General features: G+C 43.9%; 1 protein-coding gene across 3 annotated transcripts in view; it reads left to right on the top strand.

Moving 5' to 3' along the window:
- PLEKHA3 (pleckstrin homology domain containing A3) overlaps window positions 1–21,945 on the top strand; it is a 35,786-nt gene that overhangs the window by 2,185 nt on the left and 11,656 nt on the right. For all 3 annotated transcript variants that reach the window (XR_003942754.1, XM_030208910.1, XM_030208911.1), the window contains exons 2-4: window positions 4,712–4,828; window positions 5,564–5,719; window positions 20,331–20,467. Coding sequence is in view for 2 of the 3 variants with exons in the window: in XM_030208910.1 (XP_030064770.1) it covers window positions 4,712–4,828; window positions 5,564–5,719; window positions 20,331–20,467 (410 nt within the window). In the remaining variant the exon portion in view is untranslated. The remainder of the gene's footprint in view (window positions 1–4,711; window positions 4,829–5,563; window positions 5,720–20,330; window positions 20,468–21,945) is intronic.

The raw sequence follows: 21,945 nt of genomic DNA, 5'->3' as shown, positions 1-21,945 counted from the left end.
ATATTCCAAGTTCTCATTTAAATCTTTTACCGCATTCCCTTGATTATCTTTTATAAAGTAAATCAACTTGATGTCATCAGCAAGCAAATGGAACTTCATGTTTCAACCCTCAAGAATTATAGACAGTGGTGCGAGACACAGATTGAATAGTACGGGCAATAACAATGACCCTTGAGGAACCCCTCTGATTAGCTTTTTTTCAAAAGATGTATTCTCATCCCATTTGACAGTTTGCAAGTGACTTCTCATACAAATTAAACCAGGTTAGTACTGTAGACACTAGACCCACTTCCTCAAGAAATGGAAACTGCTTACTATGTGGTACCATATTAAAAGCTGTTTTCAAATCCAGCTGAACCCCAAACTTATCAAATCCTTGATCAGTCTTTACTAGAATGCTATCAATAATGTCCATGTGTTATAATGATGTTTGTATTCCGATTGTTGATTATGCAACAACTGGTTCCTACTCATATAATCTAATAACTGTTCCTATACTACTCTTTCCAGAACCTTTGTTAACAAGGACAGATTTGAGACCGGTCTATACATAGAATACTCACCAGTATCGATCTTAACAGTCTTAGGAACAGGAGTAATTGCTGCCTTTTTCAATTGAGTTGATACATTTCCAAGTTCGCGATCGATTTACTAAATGTACAATAAATAGTGTCAAAATATTCTTCCACTGCAATAAATAATAAGGAATAAAATCAAGGGAAAAAGCAGAGTAATGAATAAAGGTAAAATTGTTTTCTAGTTTCAAACTCTGAGACCTTCATAAACTTGTTCCAATCATTTTCATTTATGTTACAAGTTTTTAATGAACAGATTTTTTGTTACAGCTCGATCCAGTTGTACTGACTCTGCAACAGTCAATTTAGTTATTTTCTCCTCAAAAAAAGCAAATTCTTCGCTAGTCAAAGTAGTGTCCAAGGCCTGAACAAAACTTGTGGTAGTAAGTTCCCTAACTATTTTAAACAGTTGATTGGGATTATTGTCCAATTCAATAAGTCTCTTATTAACTGTAAGAAAACCTGCTTTGGGTACTACATCTCCTTTTCAACTCCCCAGAAGGATTCCTAAGCCATTGTCTTTCCAACTGGTGTAACGGACGCCTTGCAACAAAATGTCCCTGAGTATACCACTTATTTTAGTTAAACAATATGAGGAAATACAATACTCCTCACACAAATCTTTTCTAATGTCACTACATAATTAAACTGCATATTTACCCTTTCCACTAATTGTACTCCATTGAATTCTTATATTAAAGAACACCCCACTTTCAGCCTCATTCAATTCCAACCCCTTCCTTAAACAGACCTTCTTAATCTTGTTTGCTTTTCTAACAACCTGAATTGTTCCTTCAAAACTAAACTCACAGTGAATAAACAATTATCAGACATGGTAAAATAAGAAAGACTTCTAGACAGTGAATTAGATTAAAAAAAAATAAATGCAATGTATTTCCTTGTTCATGGGTTGCCCTGATAATCTAACAAAACCCAGTGTTTTCCATGTATGCCTCCCTATTTTTGGTTTACAGGTAAATTAAAATCTCCCAAATGTATTCCCTCACTTATTGTTTTTGTTTCAATCTTTACCCCTATTGGTGCTGAGATCGGAGCTTCTGAAGCTTCAGTCTGAAATTTCTGGCTTTGTTTGGGTGGTCGTAAGTCAAGCCTAGCTAAAAAAAGTAATGTGGGGTTCTGTGGATTTGGACGGGAGAGGTATGCCCAACTTATTATGGTATTATTGGGCGGTACAGTTAAAGCTTGTTCATCACTGGAGTGATGGGCTGCAATCTCCTATCACTATTTTGGAACAACATTTTGTGAAAGATTATTCCCTAGATGCTGCGCCGTGGGCCTTCTTTTCAATCGGGCTTATAGGTGGTTGACCTCTAATCCATTTATATGTCGTCTGTTATTGCTGTGAGGTTTCTTGAAAAACAGGATGCGGGGTTTGCGTGGTCCTTCATCATTTGCACACATTCTTCAGGATCCAGCGTTTTTGGTGGGTAGGAGGCATGCGACTTTTAAGGATTGGGCATGCATGTCGAGGCCTTGTGCGTTTTAGGGATTTTTTGGATGCGGGGGAAATGTGCTCTTTTGAAGAGTTGCGGGAAATGCATGGGCTGTCTCCTTCTGATCTATTTCCTTACTTCCAAATTAAGTGTTACATATCTTCTCAGGGGGGGTTACGTGTGGATCCGGATGACACTGAGCACTTTGAGCACTTTTGGGGTTCCTTGGGGAAGTTAAAAGGGACTATAACGCTCCTTGATCGCTTCCTTAGAGGAAGCACTTTTGTTAAGTTCCCGTATATGAGGGCTTGGGAGGGGGATTTGCGGTGTGAATGAATGGAAGGTGGTGTGTATAGAAGTGAAAAAAGCATCTATAAGTGTATTGAGTAAAGAGAATCGCAGAAGGGGTGATCCAGCTGAGTGGATGAACACTAACTCCCAAGAAAACACAAACTGTCAAAGGGAAGTGGGAAGTGGACCAATGACTCCAGAGAAACGGGATACCGGTATAAAAGGTAGCACTTTATTCACAGACTCGACACAATACCGTGTTTCGGCCACAGGCCTGCCAGGCCTGCCTCAGGAGTCTTAAGAGATCCTTGATACTCGAAAGCGATCTCGATATCGGGTGGTCTTAATAAAGACCTTTGTGGTATATTGCAGATGCTGTAACGTCTCTGTGTGATGTAGTTATAGCAAAATGGTGGCATTGCAAAACAAAAACATATCAGTGTTGTAGAGCACAATTTTCTCTTTCAGATGATACTGTTCACAAGCTGATTCAAGCAGACTCTTTTTTAAATAATTGGCTTTGAACTTTGGTATATTTTACCATTTGCGCTGACAGTGTCAACATTGAAGTGATCCTGCAGGGCGGTTATAGATGCTGGTTAGTTGCAAATCTGGAAGTATTATGTCCAGCACAAGCATAATGCTTGTTCAAAATTTCAAGTCCGTATCTTTGTTTGCATGGAAGTTGTTGCAGTCTGAATATTGGTCCAAATATGTTCCGATGAGTCACGACCAATTTTGATGCACACTTTGAGTCAACTTGTTTGACTGGATTTTGCATCCATAATGTTAAAATGTATTTCATCGGAATTAGCATCAAAAACTGTACAGGATTTGAATTTTTTAGCCATTCTTATAAATGTGTTTGGATTTTATTAGACCCCAAAAATGGCATTTTGCTAAATGTCGCGCGCTCATGGACTGACAACCTTTCAGAAAAGGGGGTCTAGATCTGCAACTATTGCAATTAGAGACCTCAAATTTTGGGAAACTTCGCTTAACACCTGACTCGCACAACAGATAAAACTTGAACAAAATTGGAGAACATGATGGTGGGAACTTTTTAAAATTTTAGACCACTTGGCATGGAATGACCCATTTACTACATTGTAGCTTCATCGCATGCCCCCTAGTCCTAATATTTTTGGAAAGCGTGATCAGATGCTTCCTTCTTGTAAAAGTACAGCTCTAGCAGTTTTGCCTGGCTTAATGCTATATATGCTACGATTCGTATATTCCACTAAGTTCAAAAGAGATTCTAAGCGGATTACAAACAGTAAGTCCTTCTTCAAGAGAATTTACAATTACATATCTAATACATTGAAACTAAAAAAAATCTTTCTCATCAAACAAAAAAGACTTTAACGCTTTCCTGAAGGAATAGTATTGTGTTATTCTCCAAATTTCTAAAGGGTATCATGGATTTTTTCCGAACACCCTTAAAAGACGGGTATTTTAATTTCAAACAGCATTCCGATCTACCCGACAGTGGCGTAGCCACAGGTGGGCCTGGGTGGGCCGGGGCCCACCCATTTAGTGCTCAGGTCCACCCAATAGTAGCACACATTTAGCGGTAGCTGATGGGGATCTCAAGCTCAGCCAGCTGAAGGCTTCCCCCTGATGGCAACAAAAACTCTACTCTCCACGATACTGGCACCTGCACATGCTCAGTTTTCAGCATGTGTCTGCTGCAGACTGCCAAGGTGGAAAGAAGCATTTTCCTGCCAGCTGAAATATTTTTTTGGTGGTGGTTGGGAGGGGGAAGAACACTTGGTGCTCACCCACTTCTTGCCTAGGCCCACCTAAAATTTGTTGTCTGGCTACGCCCCTGCTGCCCGAGGAAAAAGATGATGGGAAATCTAAATAAGTGATCAATAAGCAGATCCATCTCTGCACAGCATTTTGTGCATACTTCAGGCTTGAAGACGCAGGAAGTCAATGTAGCTCCTTCAACAGTGGAGATGGTCTTTCGTACCTTCCCAGGCTGTAAATCAATCTTGCTACTGTATTCTGCATAAATTGAAATTTTTGTAACAGTTTTTTTTAGTAAGGCCCCTAAATAGCGAGTAAATAATCTAAGTATGGATAAGTACAACTGTGATTAAAACAATAGTTCAGTAAATATTGTTGCTTTTAGGCACTGATTCATAAAGGGATATCATTCTTTTTTAATGTAAATCTTTGTAGGTACATTTTACACAGTTGCTACATGCAGTACTGACATACTTTAATCAGTAAAGTGGACCATTGCATTTTGTCTTGTGGAGTGGAAAAAATAATGTTGTAATGAAGCTTTCAGGCAGGTCTCATGCTTGTAAACAAATTTTCTTTCCCTTCTCTTGTGTATTTCATTGTAACTTATCTGCAGTATGTTTTTCTTGTAAACCTTAGGATGGCAGCCTCGCTGGTTTGTTCTAGATAATGGAATATTGTCCTACTATGATTCTCAAGATGATGTTTGCAAAGGCAGTAAAGGAAGCATCAAGATGGCAGTCTGTGAAATTAAAGGTAAAACTATTCCATGGCTAGAGTGAACAAATAGATCAGATATTATCTGACTATTTTAAAAATCCATGCAAGTGACTTCAAACAGTAGCATATGTGATTTCAGAAGATTTTCTGTCTGTAACAAGTACATTTCATGACCTGCTATGTTTCCTTCTGAATAGCATTGAACATATAGGTTGAAACCTTGTTCAGTTGGGAGGCATTATACAGCCAAAGTAAATGATGTTTTAGTGTACTTACACTGATGTGCACAGGATTAAACAGACTTGGGTTGATAGAATTTAACCTTTGCCCTAGGAAACCACACTAGTGCATCATACTGGACACCAAAAACGTTTAAGCCATTTTGAGTAATTTTAATAACTGTTCTATATGTGTATGGTGGGTTTTTCTTTTTTGGGGGTGGGGTTTTAGCAGTTGAAAGGGGGAAAAGGGCTTCATATTTTTCTGATAATCTCTCTCTCCACTCTATCATTCCAGCATAGTCTTGGTAAACGTTCTGTGTTTATTCTCCTATATTAGCTACATAGATTCTATCAAAGTAATAGCCTGACTTTGGATGCTAGTCAGCCAGTTGGCTTAAAATCTCTCCTTGTCTGATTAAATAGTTTATGCTCGTCAGTCAAACCTAAATAATGTAGTTAAGTTTCTCAGTTGTACAAAAAAAACAAATTAAAAAAACCCAAAATATGCTCAGTCTACTGAAAGTAGTACCTTTTTTCTCTTTCCTATTAGTGCATCTGACAGACAACACAAGAATGGAGTTGATAATTCCTGGGGAGCAGCATTTCTACATGAGAGCGGTGAATGCTGCTGAAAGGCAGAGGTGGCTGGTAGCATTGGGGAGTTCTAAAGCCTGCCTGGCAGATACCAGAACAAAAAAAGAAAAAGGTATTTCCAAGGAATGTGCTGTATCAACTGCTTGGAAGCCAAATATGCATTTTTCTAGCTGCTTTTTTTTTTTTCTTCCTTTCTAGTACCTATATTCTGTTATTGGACTAAAGTAGACTCCTTTTTCTTTGGAGAAAAGGAGTGAGGACCCAAAAGATACTCACAAAATAAGGGTTACCTTCGAAAGCTAATCAAAACATGTATTAAGCTACTGCAATAAAAAAGGTATCATGGGTGGTGCTTTAGGTTAGAGGTGGGGGCCTCTGTGCAGGGAGGTCGATTTACTTCAGTGTTTGTTTGGCTTTTTCATTTTATAGACGGTATCCTACCATAGACATGGTGGTCTACCGTAATAATGGGCTCATGCATGTGTGCATGGTGGTGTCAGTGTGACTGGATGAGGTATGCTGGCGGTTATGAGGAATTTTTTATTTTTAATGACGTGGTGTGGTAGCCATGTTAGTCCACTTTTAAAGGTAATAAATCAAAACATAGAAAAGAAAATAAGATGATACCTTTTTTATTGCAGTAGCTTAATACATGTTTTGATTAGCTTTCGAAGGTAACCCTTATTTATTTTTGTTACATTTGTACCCCGCGCTTTCCCATTCAAGGCAGGTTCAATGCGGCTTCAGATCGGAAATAAGAAAATGCTGACAAATATCAAAATATAAAGTGAAGCACAGAGGCATTCCAATGACAGTCTCACAGGAAAAGGGAGGGGTAGGTTAGGTTAGTTTTTTTTTTTTGGGGGGGGGGGGGGATTTGGGATCTATGTTCACATGGGCATGAATACAAGTGGGTGTCAATGCAATGTATGGGTGGCAGGTAGTCTTGAGATGGGGACTCCAGATTCAAAATTAGTACCTGTATATAATATGTAAACTGCTGTGAATGCAAAAACAGAAAGGCGGTATATCAAATCCCATTACCTTTCCCTTTGGTTGGGGTGTCTACAACTGTGTAACTTTGGTTTCTCTGTGCTTGTGCTATGGTGGTTTATATGTGACCCACTGAGTGGATTGGAGGTATGTATATGAGTATGTGATTACATGGGTAGTGAGTGTTTGTGGTTGCAGTGTATGAGACACCCTTTGCCTTGTTTCTTCCTTTCTGTCTGCTCTCACCACTCCCCTCTGCCCCATTGTCCATCTCCTCTCATCCTCTGTTTCCACTCTTTCCTTCTTAATCTCACCTGCTCCGTGCATTCTTTTGTCTTTTAGCAGCTGTAACAGGGGATTGCTTTCTTTTTCTTTGAGCCTTTGATGAGCAGAGACTTACGTGCCCTGTTCTGTTCTACACCCCAGACCAAATTACTTGTACACTAGTCCTCCATATCCTCTCTACATCCCACTTTCTGTTCTGGGGCAGAGAAATTGATGGAGATCAGTTGCAGTCCTCTGAGGACACTTACACTCAGGACCCACAGGTATGACCAGTCTTCACTGGTGATGCTTCTCTCTCCAGGATACTTGGGACAACACAGCACTACCACTCTGGCCCTAATCCCTAATAGCACCCAGGTTCCTTCACAGCACCTACATTATCTTGTGTCAGTTGTGGTTTTCATGTATACTTATTCTCCAGTTAGTAGCTGTTATTTTAGTTGCATCAGAAGCGCATGTGATCTTAAACTATTTTTGTATATAAGCGGAGAAGGCTCTTAGAATAAGCAATCTGACATACACATACAGTAAGGTTGCTGTTTTGGGAGTAAGGTGTTAGATTATAGTTACTAGAGCTCTTCAGCTTGGAAAAGAGATGGCTGAGGGGGGATGTGATTGAGGTCCACAAAATCCTGGGTGGTGTAGAATGGGTAAAAGTGAATCTTTTTGAAAGATTAAAAAAAAAAAAAAAAAGAAGTAGTACAAAGACTGGGGGTGGGGGGCACTCAGTGGAAATACTTATAAAACAAACAGGAGGAAATATTTTTTCACTCAGTGAAAAGTCTGGAACTCTTCACTGGAGGATGTGGTAACAGAGGTTAGCATATCTGGGTTTAAAAAAGGTTTGGACAAGTTCCTGAAGAAAAAGTCAATAATCTGTTATTGAGATGGACACGGGGGAAGCCACTGCTTGCCCTGGGATTGGTAGCATGGAATATTGCTATGATTTGGGTTTCTGCCAGGTACTTGTGATTTGGCTTGGCCACTGATGGAAACAGGATACTGGGCTAGATGGACCATTGGTCTGACCCAGTATGGCTGTTCTTATGTAGTGGAGAAAGGAAAATCCCGCTGCAGCAGGTTGGTCTTTAGAAATCACCAGTGACTTTCCCTTGGATTCGTTGACCTATTCCATATCATCAAGCTGATCAATCCATAGACTGGTGGGTTGTGTCCATCTACCAGCAGGTGGAGATAGAGAGCAAACTTTTGCCTCCCTATATGTGGTCATGTGCTGCCGGAAACTCCTCAGTATGTTCTCTATCTCAGCAGGTGGTGGTCACACACAGCAGCAGCTCTGGCTAGGCCTCCAAGCCTAATCCTTAGGTTTTGTTGAGGCCTGGGGTTGAGGGCTCTTTTGAGCAAGTGCAAACCTGGTGGTGCCAGGTCCCTCCTTTTCTCCCCCCTCCCGCTGGCTCCGTTTAAAAAAAAAAAAAAAAAAAAAAATTTTTAAACGTCTTTAAAGGCGTTTAATTCGACGTTTCTTTAAACGTTCATTGCAGCTACTCACTGGGACACCAGTTCGTTACAGCTCGGAGCGGCAAGCAGGTAATTTTACCTTTTTATAGCGGGCAGGGGGTTCCCCGATTCTTCTCCTCGTGGCAATGGCGTCGGAGGGCGAGGGCGCAAAGGGTCGCTCCCCGGATCGCTGGAGCGCTTCTAGAGGGGATGCGGGGGTTTTACAACCTGATTCGCCCTTGATGGGTGATAGTTTAGTGACCGATGAATGTCCCGGTCGTTCCTCCGGCGTGGCGGTTTTTTTCCCGCCATAACCGCCCATCCCCCGCTCCTCGCCTCCGCCATCTTGGCCGGCCACGCGGCTCGGACGGCTTCTTCGTGGGCCGCCCTTGAGGTTGGAGACATTAATGCCATGAACGCCCTTAATTTGGGCGACGGCACAAAAGCGGCTAAAGTTAAGCGCCGTTCTTCCCGCGCGGCTCCTTCACGGAGTTTCGCGCCGGACGCCATTTTGGATGCGCAGCATGTCTCTCCCCCGCTAGTGCGAGCGCCGGTTGAGAGTGCGTCTAGGGCTGTTGCCCAGACTGCGGAAGTGCACAGTCTGGGGGGTTTTTCCCCCGAGTTTGTTTTGCTGCTGCATCAGGCTTTCCTCATGCAAAACGCTGCCCCTGCTCCCTCTTCTGATAAAGAGGTTGAGGTTCCCAGGCCTTGGAGGACTTTTGTCTCCTCCGATGTAGATGAGGGCAGCGTGTCTGAGGTCTTCCAACGATCCTTTGCGGATTCCTTGGAGGAGATAGATCCCCGCTCGGATGGAGCGGATGACCCCTCTGCAGCGCGGCTTTTTAGCCCAGAGGATTTGCCCAACCTGTTGTTACAGGCCATGGACACTTTGAAGATTTCCTCTCCGGAGGACGTCTCTCCCTCAGCCCCTGTTGGCTCTGCCATTATGCTGGGGACGAAGCGCCCGCCTAGAACCTTCCACGTGCATGATGCCATGCACACCTTAATTGCGGCTCAATGGGATGTCCCGGAAACGAGCCTTAAAGTGGCTAGGGCTATGTCCCGCCTCTATCCTTTGGCTGTGAGTGAACGTGAGGCCTATCTGTGGCCTACCGTGGATTCTTTAATCACTGCGGTGACTAAGAAAACGGCGTTGCCGGTGGAAGGTGGCACGGCCCTAAAGGACGCCCAAGACAGAAGATTGGAGGCGGCCTTAAGGTCGTCCTTTGAGGCAGCTGTTTTAGTTTGCAGGCCTCAGTTTGCGGCTCCTATGTGTCCAGGGCGTGCCGGACTATGGTGCAGCGGGCTTCCCCCTCGGATCATTCCTTGAGGGCTGATTGGCCGGCCCTGGAATCGGGCTTAGCCTATTTGGCAGACTTGCTGTATGATGTCTGGAGAGCCTCAGCTAAAGGCATGGCTCAGACAGTCTCTGCGCGGCGGTGGCTTTGGCGGAAACATTGGTCTGCTGACCACGCCTCTAAATCCCGCCTGGCTAGATTGCCTTTTAAAGGCAAGCTGCTCTTTGGGGTCGAGCTGGACAAAATCGTGACCGATCTCGGCACGTCTAAGGGCAAGAAATTATCAGAGGTCAGGGCTCGGGTTAGTACTCGTCCCGATACCTCCATACCGCCCGGGCAAGTCGGGTTCCTCTGCCCCCTCTTCCTTCAAGAGGAATTTCTCCCCCAAGCAGCATTCCTTTCGCAGAGACCGCCGTCCCGGAGGTGCTCCCTCCGGTCCTCCCCCAGGGTCTCGTACCCAATGTCGGGGCCTTGGTCCACGCCCCAGTGCAGATTGGAGGACGGCTGTCCTCGTTTCTGGGCGAGTGGACCACTATAACTTCAGACGCGTGGGTGCTGGAAGTCATCAGAGACGGCTACAAGCTAGAGTTCTGCCAACCCTTAAGAGACGGGTTTGTACTCTCTCCCTGCAAGTCTCCGGTCAAGCTGTGGTAGTGCAGCAGACCTTGGACAACCTGATCCGCCTGGGTGCGATCGTTCCGGTGCCAAAAAATCAGATTGGCAAGGGACGTTACTCCATTTTCTTTGTGGTTCCAAAGAAAGGAGGTTCTGTCCGGCCTCCTCGACCTCTAAGGGGTCAATCGGGCCTGGAAAGTGAGGCACTTTCGCATGGAGACTCTCCGCTCTGTTATAGCGGCAGTGAAAGAGTTCTTGGCTTCCTTGGACATCAAGGAAGAGTACCTGCATATTCCCATCTGGCCTCCTCTCCAACGCTTTCTGCGTTTTACAGTCCTGAGACGACACTTCCAGTTCAGAGCCCTCCCTTTCGGGTTGGCTACTGCTCCGCGGACCTTTTCCAAAGTAATGGGGGTCATAGCGGCCTTCCTGCTAAAGGAAGGAGTACAAGTCCATCCTTATCTGGACGACTGGTTGATCCGAGCCCCCTCTTATGCGGAGTGCGGCAAAGCTATGGACCGGGTAGTTGCTCTTTTGAGCTCCCTGGGATGGATCATCAACTGGAAGAAGAGCCAGCTGCGCCCGACTCAGTCCCTGGTGTATCTGGGAGTTCGATTCGACACCCAAGTGGGCAGAGTGTTCCTGCCAGACAATCGGATTGTCAAGCTTCAGGCTCAGGTGGACTAGTTCCTAGTAGCCTCTCCTATTCGGGCTTGGGACTACGTGCAGCTGTTGGGCTCTATGACGGCCACGATGGAAGTAGTGCCCTGGGCCAGGGCTCATATGAGACCACTACAGCTAAATGCTGCGCTGGACTCCGATGTCGGAGGATTATGCTGTGCGCCTTCCCGTGGACCCAGCAGTGCGCAAGGCGCTGAGCTGGTGGACGCAGACAGACAAGTTGTCTGCTGGATTGCCTCTGGTGACCCCGGAGTGGATTGTCGTCACGACAGACGCCTCTTTGATGGGCTGGGGAGCCCACTGCTTGGGAAGGACAGCGCAGGGGCTCTAGTCTCCTGCAGAGGCAAGTGGTCTATCAACCTCCTGGAACTCAGAGCCATTCGGTTGGTGTTATTGGAGTTCATCCCGGTACTGGTGTTGAAGCCTGTACGGGTCCGGTCGGACAATGCCACGGCTGTGGCCTATATCAACCGCCAGGGAGGTACCAAGAGCGCCCCTCTAGCCAAGGAGGCTATGAGTCTTTGCCAGTGGGCGGAAGCGAACCTGGAGCAGCTTTCAGCGGCCCACATTGCCGGAGTCATGAATGTCAAGGCGGTCTTTCTCAGTCGCCATCCCTTGGAGCCCGGAGACTGGCAACTATCTGCTCAGGCGTTCTTGGACATCACGAAGCGCTGGGGCCAGCCGAGCCTAGTTCTGATGGCGTCATCGGCCAATTGCCAAGTGCCGCGCTTTTTCAGCAGAGGACGGGACCCTCGATCCCTGGGAGTAGATGCTCTTCTCCAGCAGTGGCCGACACAAGAGCTCCTCTATGTGTTCCCGCCCTGGCCCATGTTGGGCAGGGTGCTAGACAGGGTGGCAAAGCATCCCGGCAGGGTAATCCGGGTGGGTCCGGATTGGCCCAGACGTCCCTGGTATGCGGACTTGATCAGGCTTTCAGTCGACGATCCTCTGCGGCTGTCAGTGGAGCAGGGCCTGTTACATCAGGGTCCCGTGGTGATGGAGGATCCCTCCCCCTTTGGTCTTACGGCCTGGCTATTGAGCGGCAGCGTCTGAGGAAGAAGGGCTTCTCAGACAAGGTCATCGCCACTATGCTAAGAGCGAGGAAGCGCTCTACTTCTACTGCTTACGCCAGGGTTTGGCGTATGTTTGCAGCGTGGTGTGAAGCAGGCTCACTTTCTCCCTTCACTGCTCCAATTTCTTCAGTGTTGGCGTTCCTGCAAGAAGGTCTGGAGAAAGGCCTGTCGCTCAGTTCCCTTAAAGTCCAGGTAGCGGCTCTGGCTTGCTTCAGGGGTCGCCTGAAGGGTGCTTCCCTGGCTTCGCAGCCAGATGTGGTGCGCTTTCTCAAGGGAGTTAATCACCTGCGCCCTCCTCTGCACTCAGTGGTGCCTGCGTGGAATCTCAACCTGGTGCTAAGAGCATTGCAGAAGCCGCCTTTTGAACCCTTGTCGAGGGCATCTCTGAAAGACCTGACGTTGAAAGCAGTCTTTTTGGTGGCTATTACTTCAGCCAGAAGAGTTTCCGAGCTCCAGGCGCTCTCATGTCGAGAGCCTTTTCTGCAGTTCACTGAGGCAGGAGTGACTATTCGCACAGTGCCTTCCTTCCTGCCCAAGATTGGTTCTCGCTTCCATGTGAATCAGCAGCTCTGTCTCCCTTCCTTTCGTAGGGAGGACTACCCAGAGGAGTACTCCGCTCTTGAATATCTGGATGTGAGACGAGTCATCATCAGATACTTGGAAGTGACCAATGATTTCAGGAAATCGGATCATCTGTTTGTCCTGTTTGCAGGTCCTCGTAAGGGTCTGCAGGCTGCTAAGCCTACAGTGGCAAGATGGGTCAAGGAAGCCATTGCAGCGGCTTATGTGGCCGCGGGGAAGGTGCCGCCTATCCAGCTGAAGGCTCACTCCACTAGAGCTCAGGCGGCCTCGATGGCAGATGCCGGATCCGTCTCCTTGGAAGAGATATGCAAGGCGGCAACTTGGGCTTCGGCTCATACATTCTCCAAGCATTACCGTTTGAGTGTGGCTGCACGGGCGGAGGCCCGGTTTGGAGCTTCAGTGTTGCGGTCAGGGATTTCAATGTCCCGCCCTGGGTGAGTACTGCTTCGGTACATCCCACCAGTCTATGGATTGATCAGCTTGATGATATGGAAGGTAAAATTATGTATAATCATACCTGATAATTTTCTTTCCATTAATCATAGCTGATCAATCCATAGCCCCTCCCAGATATCTGTACTGTTTTTATTCTGGTTGCATTTCAGGTTCAAGTTTAGTCTTCAGTTACTTCAGAAAGACTTCGTGTTCAAGTTTTTTCACTTGGATTCTTCAAGAGTTGAGACGAGTTTGTGTTACAGTGAGCTGCTGCATTCCTCTCCCCCCCGTTTTACGGGGCTGGATTGAGACATAAATTCTGCCGGCACTCCCTCCCGCTTCGTGCGGCTGTAGGGCAGTTTTGTACCCTTCCCGCTTCGGCGGTGTTAGGGTCAGTCAGCTCCTCCCGCGGTTGCGGTTGCAGGATAAGCCAGATCCCCCCGCATCGGCGGGTGTGGTGTCCCTCCCCCGCTCCGCGGGGATGAGCTGGACGGATTCCCCTCCCCCACTTGTGTGGGGATGAGCTGGGTTAATTCCCCTCCCCCGTTTCGGCGGTGGTGAGCTGGGCAGAGTGTCCCTTCGTGGGTGTAATTCTCTAAGTGCTGAGTCCTGCGGATGGAGCTTTGATATCGACATACTGAGGAGTTTCCGGCAGCACATGACCACATATAGGGAGGCAAAAGTTTGCTCTCTATCTCCACCTGCTGGTAGATGGACACAACCCACCAGTCTATGGATTGATCAGCTATGATTAATGGAAAGAAAATTATCAGGTATGATTATACATAATTTTACCTTACAAGCTGCCTGTGGAGTTTTTTTTTTTTTTTTTAATAAAACGTTAAAACTGTCACTCTGTCCACCCTGGTATATACAAGGATTTCTGTGCATTCCACAGTGCTTCCTTTTATTCCTCTTACATAGTGTGATTCTTGTTTCAATGGCCTGCCACTCCTTTCACCATTCTCCACTTGATTGTGTCTTCTCTGCATTAGGTGATGCAGGCTTTTGTCATAATACAGTTTATGAATAATGCAATCACTTCTCTTATGGGCTTGCAGGGCAGGCCTACAGTCTTGCCAGATGACATTCAGAGTACCGCTGCTTGGGTTATTCTAGGGTGGGTGCACTGTGAGAGTAGTAATTGGCTTTAGTAGAGTTGCACTGGCTCCCTTTTTTTGAAGCAGGTCTTAGTTTTGACTTTTAAGGACAGAACATAGTAATTGCTTCATGTTGTCAAATTTGTAACAGTGGTCATCTTGTGCTGAGTAATGTGGAATAAGCTGCCATCTGAAATGAGCTTAACTTGTTTTCTGAAGGAAATTAAAAGCCCTCCTCCTTCCAAATTAGACAGCTGTGTGGTGTGTTTAACACTGGGGGGCATGGTAGGATCTTGATTTGTCTGTATATTTTACTGTTATGTTTTTACTGTGAATAGTTTTTATTTTATCACAGATTGCACTAAATATCAATACATGCTTTCACTTTATTAGTAAAACTGAAATTACCTTTCCTTGTGCAGTCATATTTAACATTTTTTATTCACAGCAATTTCAGTAATCTTACAGAATAAAACCTATTCCAGACAGTATATATAAACAGTAAAATAAAGACAATTTATAGGCCATAAGATAAAATAATAAACTATGAAGTACTATAGCCCAAAACAGAGGTGAAGAAGGTAAAGAAAATATATATATATATATATGAAGAAACTCATTTTGGGGGGGGGGGGGGGGGGGGAAACTGATGGCGAATGATCAGCTTACTTATGGAAATACACAGAAAGGACATTACTTGTTGACTAACTTCCCTTCAATAAACTTCTTAACCTGCTCAGTATTATAACGAGCCTTCACAAATTTGACAATACATTTTGCTGGGAAGATTAAGAAAAATTCTGCCTCCAAATCAGTTAGACATTGACAAAAAGTTAAAGCTTTCTGCTTCTCCTGAACTTAACAAAAGTAAGTTTAAACTCTTAACCGTCTGGCTGAAAAGGAAATGTCTTTATGATGGAAATATACACACAGAGCCCAATTCTTATCAGGCTGCAAAACAAGAAGGCACAAGTAATGTAGCTCTAGCTCTCGGAGTCTAGTGAAGAATCCAATAATGCTGTTATGTGTGGAGTATCCACTGTTAGAGAATCCCATTCAACTCCACCTGCATCTTTATGCTTCTTTGTGAAGGGCAGATAAAGAGCTTCAGTTATTGAGGAGAAATGCCCACTCTGGATATTTCAGGACTTCAAAAAATATTTCTTCTTTGGCTTTATCACACAAGTACAAGGAAAATTTGTAAAACGCAAATTCCTTCACCTTAACTGGTCTTCTAGGTTACCCAATTTCTTCCACAAATGCTGACTATCTCCACTAGCAAGGCATCAGAGCTCTGTAGCATAGCCACAGAAAGCTCAGATTGATGTAATCCAGGGGTACAGAAATCCAGTCCTCGTTTTCAGGATTTTCATAGTGAATATGTATAAGATCTGCTTCCATTGCATCCAAATAGATCTGCGTATAATAGCACACCTGAGGATAAACACACCTGATCACAACTCCCTTATTTACTGATAAAGGATATAGACCAAACGCATCAACTCAAACTGATCTCTGCTTATTGGTTCTTGATGTGGTGATGTCTCATCCAAAAGGAGGAAAAGCCTCAAAAAATAATAAGGTACTCCTTTGTCAATCAGTTAATCAACTTTAGGGAGCCCCATTTATTCATCAATGTGAAGAAATGCAAAGTGATGCACTTAGGGAGTAGAAATCCACGGGAGAAGTATGTGTTAGGCGGGGAGAGTCTGATAGTTATAGATGGGAAGAGGGATCTTGGGGTGATAGTATCTGAGGATCTGAAGGCGACGAAACAGTGTGACAAGGCGGTGGCCGTAGCCAGAAGGTTGCTAGGCTGTATAGAGAGAGGTGTGACCAGCAGAAGAAAAGAGGTGTTGATGTCGTTACTCCCATCGCCACCCCTGTTTTCTGTCTAAACAGCCTCCCTTCGAACTAAAAATTTTTTTTCTTCATGGCAAATGCCGCTAATGCTATGATAAAAGCAGTTGGAATACGTTGGTTGTTTCTCTGGTCCAAGGTATCTGTCAAAACATCTAGTGCTTCTTCCTGGGGGATCACTGTGTACAGACTCACTGCATCCATTGTAACCATATACCAATCTTCCTGTGCATCCTCAATTCCTTGTAGCTGGTTCAGGAAGTCTGTGGTGTCTTTAATGTATGATCAGAATTCTATAATAGGTAATGTTTTATTTAGCAGAGCTATAGAGATAAATAACAAGCTGTAGTAAAGATTCCCATGATTTGTAAGTCCAGTACTTATATGAAAGCAAGCATGGTGCCCTTGATTAATTGAAAGTGAAGTGGATGTTTAACCAACAACTAACTAAACCCAGATGTGATCACCGGATGTGACCATATGACCTGCAGGTGGCAGCGCAGTCCTTTTCTGTCGATGGCTGCATGTATGGCAGTTTGCGTTAAGGTATGCTTATGTGCCTAATATAGGGCAGCCAGTGTTTTACAAAAAATTAGGTTTCTGCAAGGATCCTCTGCCTACTCTGTACTAGTGGGTGGGATCTGGAATGCATACCCAGACTTGTCAGGGATAGATCCATGCAAGCTTGTAGATTTCCTGGTGGTTTTGAAGGCCCTTTGTGCAGTAGCTGTGTATGAGTATAATATGGTATAAACAAATCTTATTGCATGGAACTTCACTTGCTCACAGGCCCCACAAACAGTTTGCTCAAACAGTTTTTGGTTTTTTTTTCATCTGTTCATCAGAATTTATGGAACTGTCTGGCACCATAGGTATTTTACCTAATCAGTTCACAGTTGAAGGCTATGTCCTCCGGTAAACAGTGATGGTTTTGTGTCTCAATGCTGGGGAGAGCTGATTTATGTACTGTGATCTGCAAGACTATACAGGAATTTGAATAGATTCATGCAGGTTGCTTATTGTTGTGGGAGACCTTGAAGGCAGGGTGGAGGAGAAATTATAATCTACACCTTATATTGGAAATGTGCTTAAATTAATCTAATCTAATCTGACGCTTATATTGTGCTGAATCCCTGGCGGTACAAAGCAGTTTACAAAGTAGCATGAAAAGCAAGAACCAGCAAATTAATTGGGATGGAACAGATGATATCAGTAAGATCAAAATATAATTAACATAGAAATCTTTTAAATAAAATTTTAAGAGCATGTCAAAAGCAAGGAAAACAATGCACCAACACTGAACAGCTTGAAAACTGTAAGGAATTTTTTAAAACTCTTAAGTGCACTTCTTTAAATGTAGGGAAGTAAATAGTGCACATTGCATACGATCTTAAGATTCTAACATTATTAGGAAAGAAAAATAATTGTATCAAATAATCTGGGCCATATTTTTCAAATATTTTAGGAACTGTACAGGCTAATTTGAAAAACCAAAACAAAAAAACTCTTGTCTGTACTGGCAACCAGTGTAATTGAAGCAACAAAGGGTAACTCTGCCACCTTTTATGAGATTTGAAAATCATTTGTGTAGTGGTGTTCTGAAGTCTTGTGATAATAACAGGGCTTTTTTTGAGGAGACACTTGGGGGTACTGAGTACCGGCACCTTTTCCATTGCCTGCTAAAATTGACCCATGGTCCCCAAGTTTTAATGAAAGCACTCAGGCTCTACACACCAATTCTACTTTGTCATATATTTTGTGACTAGTTGAAGGGAGCCAGGCTATTGTGGGGTGGGTTCCTCAGTGATCTCCCCACCCCTGAAGGGTGGCCAGGCATTTGAGTACCGGCACCTTTTTTGCTAGAAAAAAATGCAATGGATAATAATAATAATAATGTTATTTTAAGTTGAAATCCGAGAGTACAAACCGTTACAGTAATCTGTGAAAGTATCGGGGCTTGAACTGATAATGAAAAATGTTTTTCTAAAAATAGATATGATGGTATGAAGTTGGCACAATCTAAAAAAACAAAAACAAAATTGTGAAGACAGTTCTATCTGAGATTCAAAAACAAACATTGATTGTCGTCAGCTGAATATCGGGCCTGCTGAAGTTAGGTGCTCTGTGTTCTTCTCTCCAGATGAGCGGTAAGGCCGCAATGTGCTCCCTCTCACCAGCTAGCCAGCATGGCATCTATTGAATCGGGTCCAGGCCTGGGAGAGGTTGAGAACCCCTGAGATACAGTAATCTACAAATTAATTGCTTCATTTCTTTTTATTAAATCTTTGTAGTCAGAACTGTTGCAGAAATAGCCAAACAGATGATAATGCTAGATATGAAAAATTGATTAGATGAATTGCTACATGAGAGGGCAAGATGGAATTTATTTTTACAGACATATAACTTACAAATGTGGGGAAATAAAACAGGGGAAACTCCTGGCCAGTCTAGTAACAAAACCTGTCGCAAATCAATTTCTAAACATAAAATCTCTGATAGGTGCTTAGGAAATTCTTTTCTGGTCTGTCCTTATATTTCATAATGCATGATATTGAATCCATTTCAGTGTCTGGAAAAATTAAGCCAGCTAGGGGGTGGGGTTGGGAGGGAGTTCTCCTCTGATGTTTCAGCCAACCAGATGAGGGTCACATTTGAATGAATATTCATATATTTGCATAGGGAGAGGAAGGAATATGTAACATTTGAAAAGAAGGTGAATTGTTTTCATACTTTTTGTATTGGATGGATCCCTTTTGAATGCACTTCCTCCTGGAGATTTCAGAAGGGGCAGTAGAATAGGTGATGAAGGGGGGAATAGAGGTGCATGGAGAGGGGAAGATGTGGGGAATGGAAAGGGGAAGGAGAGGCTTGAGGAACCTGAAACACAGGTGTCAGGTTTGGGAGGGGGTGATCTAGTCATGCCCCAGAGCATCTCTGATTCTGTCACATTCTCCTCAACCTGTCTGCATCCTTTCTGATCATCTTACTCTACAAGCAACTTCTTGGTTACCCTGCGGCATTTATGATCCTCCTATGTATGCTCTGTCATACCCTCATCCTGGCTTGGTAGAGCACTGTGACATTTCAGTGCCTCAGGCTATGTTTATCTTCTGTCTCATGCTTTGAACAACCTGTGGCATTATAATTCTTCATGGTTGAAAACTCAAGGCAACAGGCCTGGACAGAAGCTGCAGAAGACACTGCTGGAAATGCGGCACAGTCACTGTGTCCTAGCAGGTTGGGATGGGGAGGAAGATGATAGCTGCTCTTTTCATCACCAAAGCTACTGTCCCTGGTCTTGAGTTCATTGCCTTGGTGTTGCTCTTTTCCACCATAGTCACAGCTAAAATGCCTGCAGTGGGAACTGTTGGCAGGGCTTTCAGTGCCATATGCAACTAAGGCCACTGAGTGAAAATGAGTCTCCACTTACTGTAGCCCCTGAGGCTACCTTGCATCCAGACTCCAGCTAGCACTGGTCACCAGTGAAAGTGTGAGAAAAATAAACCCAGACTACTGCTGCAGGCCTAGTAAAGGAGCTGGGAGGTTTGAATACAGACGATGCGCATTGTTTGACACCCTGTAATAGTGTGTTGTTACTTTTTATGTATTGTCACTGTTCTATCATCTTGGCTGACATCACTTTTTATTTGTGTACCATGATGCAGCTCTTAGGTTGGAGAGTTCATAGTAGATGCAACATCAGCTTAAGTGTGAATATAGCAGAAAGAAAAGACCTTGGGGGGGGGGGGGGGCTGCATAAGATGAAGGTGAAAGGGGATAGATTCACAAGTAACCTGTGGAAAAACTTCTTCATGGAAAGGGTGGTGAATTCATGGAGTGACCTGCTGGTGAAGGTGTTGGAGACGAAAGCTGTATCTGAATTAAAGCAAGCTTGAGACAATTACATAGGATCTTTAAGGGAGAGGAAGGCATAGTAGATGACATGGATGGGCAGACTGGATAGGCCATATAGTTCTAACTGCCTTCATTTTTCTCTGTTTCTATGACTGATGGATAAAACCAAAGCGTCAAAAGCAAAAGAGCTAAGAAACAAGCTGCCGTTCTGAGAAATCCAGCAAGTATTGCTGTTTTAAATAGTTCTGTGGAGGTTATTTGGATGAAATAGTACTTCGTGCTTGTCCTAATTTAAAGCAATATGGTCCAGCTACACTAATCAGTACTTTCAGTGGCTGCAAGAAAAGTTTCTTGGTTTAGTAAAACATGTACACTTCAGAAATGTTTTAGCAAGTAACCAGCAAAGTTGCAGGGGTAGAATAGTTTTTCTGTGAAAATCTGAATTGTGCAAGTTAATATTTTTTTTTTCTTCTTATGCATTTTTCTAGAAATCAGTGAAACCAATGAATCTCTAAAAACCAAAATGTCTGAACTTCGCCTGTACTGTGATCTGTTGATGCAGCAAGTTCATACAATACAAGAATTTGTTAATCAGGATGAAAAACACTCTTCACCCAGTAGTGAGGTAATCAAGATTTATTCTCATGTCTTCATTAAGGAAGTACACATACACTGTACTGTTAGAAAATGTTAGCATAGTGCAGTGCCCAGGCTTATAACAGGGCAGGGGAAGTGATAGTCTTTTGTGCTATTTTTTGACAGAATCTTCCATAGTTTTTAATGCTTGTAGAGAATAGTTCATACAAGAAGAAAAATATATGTTCCATACATTCTCTCATCACAAAAACATAGTTCAAAATCAGTTATTGGCACTGACACTAAAAGAAGATTGTGTTCAGAGTTTGAGATGTTGTAGTGGTGAGTTTGTAATCTAATGGAAATTATCAGGGAGCATGCTTTAAATCATATGGAGGGAAATTTTCAAAAAGTCATTTACCTGGATGAATAGGCTGTCTGAAAATTGTTCACCCATCCTTCAGTAAATGAATATTTTGGGATTGTCTTGCATACTTTTTTTTCTGGGGAGGAGGGGGGAGAGGGTGAGCCCAAGGAGGGGTTAGGATAGTAGAGGCAATAATATGCATAGATTTGCATTTTCAAGTGTGTGTACTGATAAATGATGTGTTGAGCTTATAAAACAAAAGAAAAAAAATCCTTTAAAAGTTGGAATAGCAAAAGAATCTATAGATTCTAGGTTTAAAGACATCTTTTCATAGCACATGTTTAACTGGTGTCTTGTGGCACTCCACAACCTACCTCCCCATCCCCTGCAAAATGATCCACTAATCCTATTATTCCTCCACCCCACCCCTTGATCCTCTAATAAATAGTCCTGGTGTCTAGCATACCTTTTAAGAAGCCCACTTGTACTGTCTCTGTGCCACCCTTTGAATGTGGTGCCTGACCTGTGCAGTGCACCTTGGGATACACTGTTTGGGGTTAGTTTCTATGATAAAAAACCTTTGTAAATCAGGCCCTTAGAGGCCAATGCAGAAAGCAGCTCATTAGAGCTGCTGACCACACGTGGGGTTCCAGCAAAAAATAAATTGCTACTGGATGCAGTAAGCAATGAGCATGCAAATTCCTGCCGGGTTAAAAATCACAGCAGTAATCCTCAGTTCATTGCCAAGTGTGATCCTTCTGTCAGTGTCTGAGCTGCAAATGGCTTAGGCACTGACAGGATAACCTTCAAAAAAAAAAATAAAACAAGTGCCAGTGGTCTGCACTGGCTCTGATCTTGCTCCCCTCCCATATAACTGACTTGACTGCCTAACCAATATTAAATAGTGGTGTCTAGTGGCCTTCCCACCCCCCACATGACAGAGACTAGTTCCAGCCCACCAGTAAGCCTCCCTTCCCACCACAAAGTGTATGATGTCAATAGCACAGGATCAACCCTTCTCCCCCCCCCCCCCCCCCCCCCCCCCCCAATAGCTGTGCCTCTTAGCTTCACTTTTTACCTTGGCCCAGGCCCCACCAATCATGATCTCTGTCATTTTGTACTCCCCCATCCCATCCTCATCCAGTCTTTCCCTGGCACTC

This window comes from Microcaecilia unicolor, chromosome 7 (assembly GCF_901765095.1).
Source record: "Microcaecilia unicolor chromosome 7, aMicUni1.1, whole genome shotgun sequence".
In the NCBI taxonomy this organism is placed as follows: domain Eukaryota; kingdom Metazoa; phylum Chordata; class Amphibia; order Gymnophiona; family Siphonopidae; genus Microcaecilia; species Microcaecilia unicolor.
This window is presented reverse-complemented; position numbering and strand designations above follow the sequence as displayed.